Genomic DNA, 14,009 nt, shown 5'->3' on the forward strand with positions numbered 1-14,009 from the left:
AAAGGCTTGTGAAGCAAAAGAATGAGAACCAATTAGAAAGTTTATTGACATGATGAAGAGCTTATCAATCAATCTCTCTTTGGTGGAAGCTCTTGAGAAAATGCCGGGTTACGCCAAGTTCATAAAAGACTTGGTGACTAAAAAGAGATCATGGATTGTGAGACCATCAAAATGACTCACCAAGTAAGTGCAATTGTGCACTCGTAGCTCCAAAGCTTGAAGATCCCGGTTCTTTCATCATCCCATGTACCATTGGGAGCACGGATTTTGCAAAGGCATTATGCGATTTGGGTGCAAGTATCAATTTGATGCCTTACTCCCTGTTCAAAAATTTGCATATCCGTCAATCTAGGGCTACTTCAATGAGGTTGCAAATTGCTGATAGAACTATGAAGAGGTCGCTTGGTATTTTAGATGATGTTCTTGTTCGGGTGGACAAGTTCATTTTGCCCGTTAATTTTGTGATCTTGAACTGTGAGGTTGATTATGAGGTTCCGATCATATTGGGGAGACCTTTCCTTGCAACTAGGAAGGTCTTAGTTGATGTGGAAGTAAGGGAACTTACCTTCTGGGTGGGTGATGAAAAAGTGGTCTTTCATATGTGCAAGTCAATGAAGCAGCCCAACAGTACTAAAGTGTGCTCTTTTGTGGATCTTGTCACGGTAGTGATAGTTGATGATACTAGTGCAATGATCAATTTGGAGGACCCTCTAGAAGCAATTATTTAACCTTGATGTCAATAAGGATGAAGGTCGGGTGGAGTGTGTCAATGATTTGCATGGAATGGGGCTCTTACTCTTATGAGCCTCAAAAGCTCTCTTTGGATCTTGAGAATAGAAATACTCCACCAACAAAGCCCTCAATCGAGTAACCTCCCGTGTTGGAGTTGAAGCCTTTGCCTCCACACCTCAGGTATGAGTTGACCCCAAGATTATTCTTGAGAAAGATGACAAGCCATCCGTGGAACATCAGAGGAGGTTGAATGAGGCTGTGCAAGAAGTTGTGAAAAAGGAGGTGATCAAGTGGTTGGATGTAGGGGTTGTGTACCCCATCTTAGATAGTTCTTAGACTTTACCGGTGTAGTGTGTGCCAAAGAAGGGTGGTATGACCGTGGTTACCAATGCACAAAATGAGTTGATTCCTACCAAGAGTGTCACCGGATAAAGGATGTGCATGGAATATTGCAAGCTGAATAAAGTGACCCGCAAGGATCACTTTCCATTACCTTTTCTTGACCAGATGCTAGATAAACTTGCTGGGCGTGCCTTCTACTTTTTATTGGATGGGTACTCTGGGTACAACCACATTTTGATTGCTCTGTAAGATAAGGAGAAAACCATTTTCATGTGTTCGTATGGCACTTTCTCCTTTTCTAGGATGCCATTTGGGTTGTGTAATGCACCGGCTACATTCTAGCGGTGTATGATGGCCATATTTATTGACCTGGTGGAGGTCATTTTAGAAGTGTTCATGGATGACTTTAGTGTTGTGGGTGACTTGTTTGATGAATGTTTGAAGAATCTGGACAAGGTGTTGTCCCGGTGCGAAGAGACCAATGTTGTGCTTAACTGGGAGAAATGTGACTTTATGGTCGAGGAGGGCATTGTCCTCGGCCATAAGATCTCAAAGCACAACATAGAGGTGGACAAGGCTAAAATTGAAGTGATCTCAAAGTTTCCTCCTCCTACCTAAGTCAGGGGGGTTAGAAGTTTTCTTGGGCATGCGGGGTTCTACCGGTGATTCATCAAAGACTTTTCTAAGGTAGTGAATCCCTTGTGCAAGTTATTGGAAAAAGATGCCAAGTTCGCATTCAATGAGGAATGTATGAAAGCTTTTGAACTCCTTAAGTACAAATTTACAACCACTCCCATTATTACCGCACCCAATTGGAGCTTACCTTTTGAACTCATGTGTGACGCAAACTATTACATCTCGCTTTTTCATACGTTAAAATTTCATTTTCATATCACCGACGTAGACTCGAGGATGATATCATCTTGACGTTGACGTCCTTACACAATTTATAAAAGGCGATAAATAAGTTTCATGAAGGATAAAGGATGCACGAAATAGAGAAAATGAGTTTCATTGAAAATTGTCAAGTTTGGATAAAATACCGATCAAGTAATAATACCCCGATAATTATATACCATGCAAGGTACCATATGACAATGGTAGTGTAATATATAAGGTATATATGAAGTATTTTGAAAATAAATATAATTTTAAGTAATTTGTGATAATTTTTAAATTATGCGAGTAATAGATTAATTACCGGGTAACAAAATATTACCCGATTAACTAATAAGTGGATAAATTTAATAAATTACCCCAAAGAGTAATGTGGAAGCCCTCCCTTAGGATAAGGTGAGTCATTAATAAACTTTACATGCGTCAAAGGCTTAAATTTAAAAATCTTATCCTTTGGTGAGCTATATTAAATCAAAGAAAGCAATACAATTCATTCAAAATCAGGACTTATGTTCTGTCTTGAACCAAAACCAAGAAAACAACCTTTTGACATTCTGACTTCAAACTTGCAAACATGAGAGAGTAGGAATATTGTTCAATTCAATCCTTAGCAAATTTCATTCAAAAAAAAAGATGTTAAAAGAAGATTGAGTTCGTCCAGAATTTCAAGTTGTTCAAGTGTGAATTTCATCCATATTTTGCAGAAGTAGGTTCGTTCAAATAATTCCGGGAATAGGTATGTTAAGGCCTTGCCTTCTTTCTTTTGGCATGGTCCAAATTATACTGAAGAAACGAGCAAATACACAGTTTCTATAAATTACTCTATTCTTAGAAATAGTAGGAGTGACTATATTCTTGATTCCCCATGAATTATCATTATCTTCTGTTCATGGGTCTCAGAATAATACGTAGTTGGAAAAATTTATCCGGAAGGAATATTGATATTTTTACGTATTTTTCGTGCATTTCATACATGTGCATTGACCCATGACTAGATGGCATTATATACGCGTATATATATAAATATATGAATATGGGCTATAGTAAAAGGTTACGGCGTTATATACGCACCACCACCTGATCAGTTGGTATATGATGATGATGTTGCTCACATTGGTGAAATATTATTCAAAGGGGTTATATACGGGTATATATGTATGTATACGTATATGGGATATGGAAAGAGGTTATGACACTATATACGCACCACCACCTGATCAGTTGGTATATGTTGATGATGTTGCCCACAGTGGTTGCGACGATATGATGGGATTCCCTCAGTGGCTTGATGATATTATGTACACCTATACCTATGCACGACATGACATTTATATGCATGTGCATGATATTATAAACATTTCAAAATTTACCGAGTTATTCAGATTTAAAATAATTTCTGTATTCCATGTTTTATCTATGTCTTTTACGTACTTATTTTCATGCCTTAAATACTCAGTACATTTTTCTTACTGACACCCTATTTCACGGGGCCTGCATTTCCTGCCCGCAAGTGCAGGTAGGCAAGCTGACGGTCCCCCTTCCTAGGATCCATGATCAGCGATAGTTGGCGTGCTCCACTTTATTCGGAGCTGCTTTTGATTTTGGTACGACGTGGCTCAGTCACGTCTTTGTACAGTTATGTTTCTGTTAGAGGTCTGCAGATAGTATGTCTAGTTGGGTAGTATGTGGCATTGCCGGCTTCCAGTTTTTAGATGTATAGTTGTCTATAGCAGCCTTGTCGGCTTTCCCTACATATATCGTACGTATATATGTATGTATGTATGCCCTTTTTTGGGTATATTTCCTCTATGTACATCTCGTAACTTAGCAGATGTTATACACGTTCATATCTTAGACGTATGCTTAGGGGTGTTTGACAGGTAGGACTCTGGCACTCATCGCGGCCCATCGGTTTGAGTTGTGACAAAAGTGGTATCAGAGCAGTTCTGTCCTATGGTTATCTACAGACTGTGTCTAGTAGAGTCTTGTTTATGGGTGTGTCGTGCACCATATTTATAGACGGGAGGCTACATGACATATAGGATGTTATCCTCTCTTCTTATCTTAGATCGTGCGATATAAGCATTCATGTTCCTAATGATGTGTTACATTTTCTGTGATGCCTTCGAAGACTATAGCCGCTAGCACAGGTCAGAAGGCTACGAAGGTCTTAGAAAGAGAGATGAGTTATACTATGGATTCAGACCCATCGGAGATCATGGGTTCTATTGAGGAGGATCCATATGAGGATCCATATGAGTCATCCGTTTGAGTTGTTTCGACCACTCCGGCAGTAGATGGGGTAAGAGGAGTTCTGCCTTTGCCAAGGCCTTTAGTTTCATTATCACAGCCCATTGATCAGGGTATGAGGGGAGTAATGCATGGATTGGCACAACCGGGTTTCCCTCAGGTTCAAAATTATGTCATGGCATTTGCGGACACCAGCTCTTCTGAGGTTCCAGATAGTCCACAGTCTTGGGAGTCTATCAATCAAGGTTTTCCAATGTATGTTGTGGGATACGCAGAGGAAGAGGATAGTAGCCGGGCCAAGAGAAGGAAGGTAACTGATAAGGATATGAAGGTTCCGCTACGAACTGTGTCTTATCGAGGTTCTTATATAGGACGAGGCAAAGACTCTCTACAGTAGACTTCCTCCAAGTGTCAGTTTTTGGTTGGTGAGTTCAACCTATTCTTAGAATATTACCAACTCAGGGTTATAAATGTGTTAGGTTGTTTTATCAGGACGTAGAGAGCCCCGTCCCGACTTGTATATATTATGGTTATGCCTACTTAGAGGTTTTGCAGACATTATCCCGTATATAGTTTTCAGTATGACATGTCTACGGCCTAGTCGGCCCCTATGTATATAAACCTTTTTGTAAATTAGTTATGCAAGTTATGTTTTAATATTGTTACCTATATATATGGATGTGGCCCGAAGTGGCCCGGGATAGATTTGATAATAAACAAGGATAAGATACGTGGTATTCGGTTGGGTAGGACTTGATATTATAGTAGGTATGGATGGATTGGCCTCTTGTTATGCTAACATCAAGTGTAGATGAAATATGATTTGATTTCAGTTTCCAGGAGAGCCTATTTTAGAATGGCAAGGTAATACCGCATCACTAAAATGTAAATTTATCTTATATCTCAAGGCAAGGAAGATGATCAGAAAGGACTATATTTATCACTGGGTTTGGGTTTGGGATGTGAAAGTAGAGCTACCAACCATTCAGTCTATCCATGTGGTGAATGAGTTTTCGGATGTTTTCCCCGATGAGCTTCCAGGTCTTTCGCCAAAGCGAGAAATTGAGTTTGTCATTGACCTACTACTACTAGATATTCATCTAATATCTATTCCCCCTTATAGAATGGCCCCTGCAGAGCTGAATGAGTTAAAGGAACAACTAAGGGGCTTGCTTGAAAAAAGGTTTTATCAGATCAAGTACGTCACCGTGGGGAGAACCTGTGTTGTTTGTAAGAAAGTAGGATTTTTCTTTACGAATGTGTATTAATTATATGCTGTTGAATAAGGTGACGATCAAGAATAAGTACCCATTCCTAAGAATTGATGATTTATTTGATCAGTTGCAAGGTGCCAAGTGTTTTTCAAAGATAGACCTAAGGTCTGGGTACTATTAGGTAAGGGTTAAGGATAAAGATATTCCGAAGACAACATTTAAGACCAGATATGGGCACTTTGAGTTTCGGGTTATGTCGTTCGGTCTGACCAATGCCCTAACAGTATTCATGGATTTAAAGAACCGTGTATTCAGGCCCTTTTTTAGATTTGTTTGTAATTGTATTTATTGAAGATATATTGGCATATTCTCGTTCAGAGGCTTAGCATGCAGATCATCTGCGTACTGTGCTCAGAGTTTTACAAATAGGGAAGTTGTATGCAAAATTTTCTAAAAATGAACTCTGGTTGAACTCTGTAGCTTTCATTGGGCATATTATTTCGGATAAAGACATCCATGTAGATACACAAGATACCGAGGAAGTGAAGACTTTGTCTAGACCCACAACACCGATTAAGGTTTGCAACTTCTTTTGGTAGGTTATTACGAGAAACTTGTAACGAAATTTTCTTCTCTTCTAACCACCTTTGACCAGAGTGCTATGTGGTGTCTTGCTTGATGTTCCAAAATAACATAAGGAAATCTATGTTGCAAGTAGGTTGAAGAAACGTTGCGAATAAGTATAAATAGATATGTGTAGGTCGCAAGCTAAGATATGGTAGAGCAACAAGGTTCTAGGAAGACAAGAGGAAGGATAATAAAAGATGAGTGAAAAGGTGGCGAGAATGGATAAGTTCTTGGGGTTAAGCTCATGAGAGAGCTGATAGTTTCTCTAAGTTATAGAAGGCTCAGTATGGCCTGGAAGGACTTAAAGGAGTCTAAGACTAGTAACGTTTAGAATAGATGAAATACTACCCTAATAGTGGGATACTGGCATAATGATGATGGATAAAGGATGAAGTTTAGGCCTCCGAAGAGGGGAATTTTTTGAATTGTAAAAAAAATTAGAATACCCATGTAAGTTGACTCAGAAGGGAGAAAAGATTCAATGGGTCGATGCTCGTGAACAAAGTTTCCAGGCATTAAAAGACAGATAAACTTCAGCACCAGTTCTAATGCTCCCAAAAGGGACCGATGGTTATGTTATCTATTGCCACGCTTCAGGCATTGAATTGGGTTGTGTGCTGATGCAGTATGGTAAGGTTGTGGCTTATGCTTCTAGATAACTGAGAAAGCACGAGAAGAACTATCTGACACACAATTTAGAGTTAACTGTGGTGATTTATGTATTAAAGATGTGGAGGCACTACTTATATGGCATTCATGTTGATGTCTATATGGATCATAAGAGCCTCAGTACATCTTTAGGCAAAAGGAATTGAATCTACGTCAAAGGATATGGTTGGAGCTACTTAAAGACTATGACGTTGATATTTTATACCATCTGGGGAAGACGAACGTAGTAGCCAACGCCCTCAGCCATAGATCTATGGGTAGCATGACGCATTTACAACTAGAAAAGAGGGAATAACCCATGAGGATCATCATCTAGCTAGTCTTAGAGTTCGGATACTGGACTCAGGTGGCATTGGAATTACTCTTCAGGATATGGCAATATCCTCTTTAGTAACTAAAGTAAAGGAATGCCAATACGAGGATCTTGTGTTAGTTCATTATAGGGATGACACCATTCACAAGGAGAAGATGCCGTTAGAAATTACAGAAGATGGGATCCTCAGATATCAAAGACGGTTATATATGCCTAATGTTGCAGGGCTGCGTCGGCAGGTTATGGGAGAAACTCACGATTCTCGTTATTCTATCCATCCAGGAGCAACAAAGATGTATCATGATATCAGGAAGGTATATTGGTGGGCTATTGCAAGTTATGGAGATTCCGACTTGGAAATAGGAAGTAATCAATATAGACTTCATCGTAGGTTTACCTCGTACCCAGTGTAAGTTCGATTCGAGGTGGTTGTTGATAGACTTACAAAGTCAGCTCATTTTCTTCCCATTAGAACTACATATTTCTCGGAGGATTAAGCAAGGTTTTATATTAAGGAGATAGTACGATTGCATGGTGTCCCTGTATCTATTATCTCGGATAGAGGAGCTCAATTCATAGATAACTTCTGGAGGTCCTTCCAAAAGGATTGGGGACTCAAGTAAGTCTTAGTACAACATTTCATCCCCAGACAGACAGATAGGCTGAGCGTACTATTCAAACACTGGAGGATATGTTACGAGATTGTGTAATAGACTTCAAAGGTAGCTAGAATGATCATCTGCCGTTTATTGAGTTCGCATATAATAATATCTACCACTCCAACATTTAGATGGCTCCATACGAAGCTCTTTATGGATGAAAGTGTAGGTCTCCTATAGGGTGGTTCGACACTGGAGAATTTAGATTACACGAGCCAGACCTGGTTCAGCAAGCCATAGAAAAAGTAAAGCTTATCTAGGATAGACTATTGACAGCTCAGAGCCGTCAGAAGTCATATTCTGACGTGCGACATCGAGATTTAGAGTTCGGGGTTGATGACTGGGTATTCTTAAAGGTGTCTCCAATGAAGGGTGTGATGAGATTTGGCAAGAAAGGCAAACTTAGCCCACGGTATATTAGGCCTTATGGGACCATTCAGAGAGTGGGACGAGTAGCTTATGAGTTAGAATTGCCCTCAGAATTGGAGTCTATCCATCCAGTTTTTCACGTATCTGTGTTATGAAAGTTCATTGGCGATCCTACCCGAGTGGTGCCAACAAATGATGTACAGATTACAAAGGACTTGTCATATGAGGAAATTCCGGTTGCCATTCTAGACCGACAAATCCGCAAGCTACGGAATAAGGAGGTACCCTCCATGAAAGTACATTGGAGAAATAACAATGTGGAAGAAATGACTTGGGAGGCTAAGGAAACAATGAAGTCTAGATATCCCTACCTATTTGCTCCTCCAAAGAAGGGTCCGACTGAGACGTCATAATCATAAGGTACGTGTATAAATTCTTATGTTGGTTATTGTTGTTGGTCGTGTGAGGCCATGGTCGTTATTCATAGTTGTGGTCCTGTGTGGCTTTAGGTTATTAAGCTTCTACGAGGAGAATTGGTAGTGGTGTTGTTACTAAGGCGACCCTGCCAAAGATATGCAGATTACGGGGAGTTGAAGATTCGAGGACGAATATTTCTAAGGGGGGAAGGATGTTACATCTCGCATTTTCGTACATTAAAATTTCGTTTTCATATAACTGACATAGACTCGGGGATGAGATCATCTTAACATTAATGTACTTATGCTATTTATAACAGGCGATAAATAAGTTTCATGAAGGATAAAGGATGCACGAATTAGAGAAAATGAGTTTCATTGAAAATTGTCAAGTTTGGATAAAATACCGATCAAGTAATAATACCCCGATAATTATATACCATGCAAGGTACCATATGACAACGGTAGTGTAATATATAAGGTATATATGAAGTATTTTGAAAATAAATATAATTTTAAGTAATTTGTGATAATTTTTAAATTATGCGGGTAATAGATTAATTACCGGGTAACAAAATATTACCCGATTAACTAATAAGTGGATAAATTTAATAAATTACCCCAAAGAGTAATGTGGAAGCCCTCCCTTAGGATAAGGTGAGTCATTAATAAACTTTACATGCGTCAAAGGCTTAAATTTAAAAATCTTATCCTTTGGTGAGCTATATCAAATCAAATAAAGCAATACAATTCATTCAAAATCAAGACTTATGTTCTGTCTTGAACCAAAACCAAGAAAACAACCTTTTGACATTCTGACTTCAAACTTGCAAACATGAGAGAGTAGGAATATTGTTCAATTCAATCCTTAGCAAATTCCATTCAAAAAAAAAGATGTTAAAAGAAGTTTGAGTTCGTCCAGAATTTCAAGTTGTTCAAGTGTGAATTTCATCCATATTTTGCAGAAGTAGGTTCGTTCAAATAATTTCGGGAATAGGTATGTTAAGGCCTTGCCTTCTTTCTTTTGGCATGGTCCAAATTATACTGAAAAAACGAGCAAATACACAGTTTCTATAAATTACTCTATTCATAGAAATAGTAGAGGTGTCGATATTCTTGATTCCACATGAGAATTATCATTATCTTCTGTTCATGGGTCTCAGAATAATACGCAGTTGAAAAAATTTATCCGGAAGGAATATTGAGATTTTTACGTGTTTTTCATGCATTTCATGCATGTGCATTGACCCATGACCAGATGGCGTTATATACGCGTATATATGTAAATATATATATATGGGATATGTGTAAGAGTTATGACGTTATATATGCACCCCCACCTGACCAGCTATTAAATGATGATGATGTCGCCCATAGTGGCTGAAATATGATTCAAACAGCATTATATACGCGTATATATGTATATATATGTATATGGGATATGAGAAAATGTTATGGCGTTATATACGCAGCACCACCTAATCAGTTGTATATGTTGATGATGTTGCCCATAGTGGCCGAGACGATATAATAGGATGCCCTCTGTGGCTTGATGATATTATATACACCTATACTTATGCATGGAATGACATTTATACGCATGTGCATGATATTATAAACGTTTCAAAATTTACTAAGTTATTTAGATTTTAAAGGTATTTCGGTATTCCGTGTTTCATTTATATCTTTTACGTACTTATTTTCATACATTACATACTCAGTACATTTTTCGTACTGACGCCCTATTTCACGGGGCCTGCATTTCATGCCTGCAGGTGCAGGTAGGCCAGCTGATGGTCCCCCTTCCTAGGATCCCTGATCAGCGAGAGTTGGCGTGCTCTACTTGATTCAGAGCTGCTTTTGATTTTGGTACGATACGTTTATATATATATATATATATATATATATATATATATATATATATGTATATGGGTATGACGTGGCTCAGTCCCGTCTTTGTACATTTATGTTTCTACTAGAGGTCTGTAGACAGTATGTATAGCTGGATAATATGTGGCCTTGTCGGCTTCAAGTTTTCAGATGCATAGTTGCCTATAGTAGTCTTGTCGGCTCGCCCTACGTATATCGTACGTATATATGTATGTATGTATGTATGTATGTATGCCCTTTTTGGGCAGATTTCCTCCATGTACATCTCGTAACTCAACAGATGTTATACAGGTTCATATCCTAGACGTATGCTTAGGGGTGTGTGACTAGTATGACTCAGGCACCCATCGTGGCCCATTGGTTTGGGTCGTGACACAAGCGATATTGTGGTAGAAGCGATTTTGGGTCAAAGAGTGAATAAAATGTTTCACCCAGTGTATTATGCTAGCAAAATAATGAATGATGCTCAAGTGAATTACACGGTGACGGAAAATGGAGCACTCCGCTACTTGATGACAAAGAAGGATTCCAAAGCTCGGTTAATAATATGGGTCTTATTACTTAGTTTGATCTGTAGATTGTGGACCGGAAAGGGTGTGAAAACCAAGTGGTGAACCACTTGTCCCTCTTGGAGGAGGAGGGGAGGCCACGTGATGGCCTCGATATTAGTGATTCATTTCCTAATGAGCAACTCCTCTCTGTGTCTGTGAATAATATGCCTTTGGTTTGCTGATGTTGCCAATTCCCTTGTAATCGGTATTGTTTCGTATGAGCTCTCTTCTAACCAAAGGAAGAAGCTTAAACGGGATAGCTTGGACTACTACTGGGATGAGTCGTACTTGTTAAAAATCTGTAATGATGGTGTGATCCGGAGATGTGTTCTGGAGGAGGAGCAATTGAGAATTCTTGATGCTTATCATTCCTCTCCCTATGGTGGTCATCATGGTGGGGCGAGGAGAGCTTCAAAGGTGTTAAGTTGTGGTTTTTATTGTCCCAAATTGTACAATGATGCAAGTGAACTGGTGAAGAAATGTGATGAATGTCAAAGAGCTGGTGGAATTTCAATGAAGGATGAGATGCCTCTCACCACTATTCTCGAGGTTAACATATTTGATGTATGGGGCATTGATTTCATGGGTCCGTTTGTAAGCTCTTGTGGCAACACGTACATTCTTGTGGCCATTGATTATGTTTCAAAGTGGGTTTAGGCCGTGGCTTTACCCAACAACGAGGCCCGGAGTGTTGTGGCCTTTCTCAAGAAGAGTATCTTTACTCGGTTTGGCACTTCTAGAGCAATCATTAGTGATGGAGCGTCTCATTTTTTCAATAAGGCATCTGACACTTTGCTTGCAAAGTGTGGTGTCAATCACAAGGTTTCTACCCCTTACCATCCTCAAGATTGTGGGCAAGTTGAAGTCTCTAACAGGGAGATCAAAAGTATATTTTCAAAGACGGTCAATGCACATAGGACCGATTGATCAATAAGACTGCTTACAAGACTCTGATTGGTATGTTTCCATACCGGTTGATGTTTGGGAAAGCTTTCCATCTACCGGTTGAGTTAGAGAACAAGGCTATGTGGGCTTTGAGGAAGTTAAATCTTGAATGGGATGTGGCAGCAAATCTTTGTGTGGAGAAGCTTAATGAGCTTGATGATTTTCGGTTTCATGTCTACTCTAGTTCATCCTTGTATAAGGACAAGATGAAGTACCTTCATGACAAGTAAGCACGTGGCAAGGAGTTCAAAGTGGGTGATTTGGTTCTCTTGTTCAATTCCTGATTACGATTCTTTCCGGGAAAGCTTAAATCAAAATGCAGTGGACCTTTTGAGGTGGTGCTTATGACTCTGTTTGGTACTCTTGATTTGAAAAACAAAAATGGTGAGATCTTCAGAGTTCATGGGCATAGAGTCAAGCACTATCTTAGCAAGTTTGATGACAGCCATGTGTTGGCACTAATCCATCTCAAGTGATTGATGGTAACCTGCGTCGTGCCGAGATATTAAATCAGATGCTTCTTGGGAGGCAACCTATATGTTTGTGTTTTTGTTTTTATTTGATTTTTTTCTTTGTGTATGATTTGCTTTTGAACTAACTGGTTGTGAGATGTGTATAGGGGATGTTGATGCAATGCAGGACTAATCTGGAATAAGGTTAGCACTCTCTAAAGTTTGGACCACTACCGCGCTCGAGTTTTTGTGGTCACAATGGCCTTACCGCGGAGGCAGAAATTGTTCGTGGTCAGTGGTGCTAAAAGGTCCAAAATAGAGGTTCTCTGAAGTTTCAACTGCTGCCGCAACGCATTTTTCGCGGTCAACGGTGGGTTAGCTCTGTAGCAAAGAATTTTTTGCGTTCCACGGTGGTCTCAAAGCAACAACCCTTCTAAACTTCACAACCGCGGTCCGCGGTGTATTTACGGCGGCCGCGACAGGTAAGCATGGGTAGGTCCTAAGGCTTGTCTATAAATAGAACCTCAGGGCCCCTTTTACACTTTTCGCTCTTTGCATACTCAAACAACATAGAATATTGTTCACTAATGCTCTAGATTGCACAAACACAAGAACTGAGCTTTATTTGTTTCACATTTCACATCTGGTAATTCCAATCAACCCATAGAATATTGTTCACTAATTTTGTTCTTATTTTCTTTTAAATTGATAGTTATTACTTATTCTTCTTCCTTTTTCTTTCAATTTTGGCTTAGGGTTCCATAATGTTAATTAGAGTAGGTTTCAATTACTTAGAAATGGTTATTAACCACCTAGTGGATTGATAATGTGTTGATTAATACTAAAATTCATGAATAATTAGAAACCCTAGTTGTTGAGCCTTAATTTGACCTCTGCGGTCCGCGGTTGTTTTTCTGCTGTCTGCGGTCATCTTTGTTTGTTTTGTGAGATTGTTACATCCTGATAACCACGGTGAGCAGTGGAATTTTCTATTGATAACGGTGCCTCTCCGCAGCTGTGATGGTTTTTCCCGGTCCGCGATGATAAAGTTCAGAGAGGTACATTTGAGGGACTGTGGTCGTGGTTGATTTTTTATGGGCCGTAGTGCACTTATTGCGACCGCACTCCATTTTCCGCAGTCCGCGGTGCTATTGAATCAGAGAGTGGGTAGTCTGAATCCCATATCTCCGCAGCCACAGTTGATTTTTCGAGGTCTGCGGTGTAGCCTTTGCGGCCGTAGTGCAATTTTCGCGGTCCGCGGTCTACTGTTTTGTCTTGCACTGTCAACTGCTTTCCTGCACTACTTCTTCTGGTCTTTGCACTAACATGTTTCAACTGATTATACTTGCAGACAATGGTTAAATCTAGAGGAGGTGGTGACAAACCTGGGGTATGGGACGAGGCATGATTAAATTGACCCCAGCAGTTCGGAAAGCAATTGGAGAAACCAGAAAAATCATCAGAGCTGTAGATAGAGCTGCTTCCCATTCTGAGGGAAGTGAGTATTTATCCTCCCGGGAGGTATCAGAGTCTGATTCAGTGTCCGAATATGTACAAGACTTCCCAGAGAAACATAAGTTAAGAGATGTACCTACACCTCCAGACTCTCCTACTGCTCGTGCTTCAGTTCATATTTCTTCTGAGTCATTTGAGGGCTTAGCAGAGAGCACTTATAGTTTAGCT

At 39.6% G+C, this 14,009-nt stretch overlaps 1 protein-coding gene across 1 annotated transcript; it reads left to right on the forward strand.

The window, feature by feature from the left end:
- The first annotated feature begins 362 nt into the window (after window positions 1–362).
- LOC138871484 (uncharacterized) lies at window positions 363–13,734 on the forward strand. Its single transcript, XM_070149365.1, has 13 exons — window positions 363–635; window positions 4,103–4,237; window positions 4,322–4,531; window positions 5,055–5,451; window positions 5,916–6,013; window positions 7,101–7,358; window positions 10,956–11,102; window positions 11,152–11,576; window positions 11,670–11,751; window positions 11,847–12,100; window positions 12,197–12,346; window positions 12,900–12,972; window positions 13,678–13,734. The coding sequence occupies exons 1-13, from the start codon at window positions 363–365 to the stop codon at window positions 13,732–13,734; spliced, it is 2,559 nt and encodes an 852-aa protein (XP_070005466.1).
- Window positions 13,735–14,009: the final 275 nt, after the last annotated feature.

This window comes from Nicotiana sylvestris, chromosome 6 (assembly GCF_000393655.2).
Source record: "Nicotiana sylvestris chromosome 6, ASM39365v2, whole genome shotgun sequence".
NCBI lineage: Eukaryota > Viridiplantae > Streptophyta > Magnoliopsida > Solanales > Solanaceae > Nicotiana > Nicotiana sylvestris.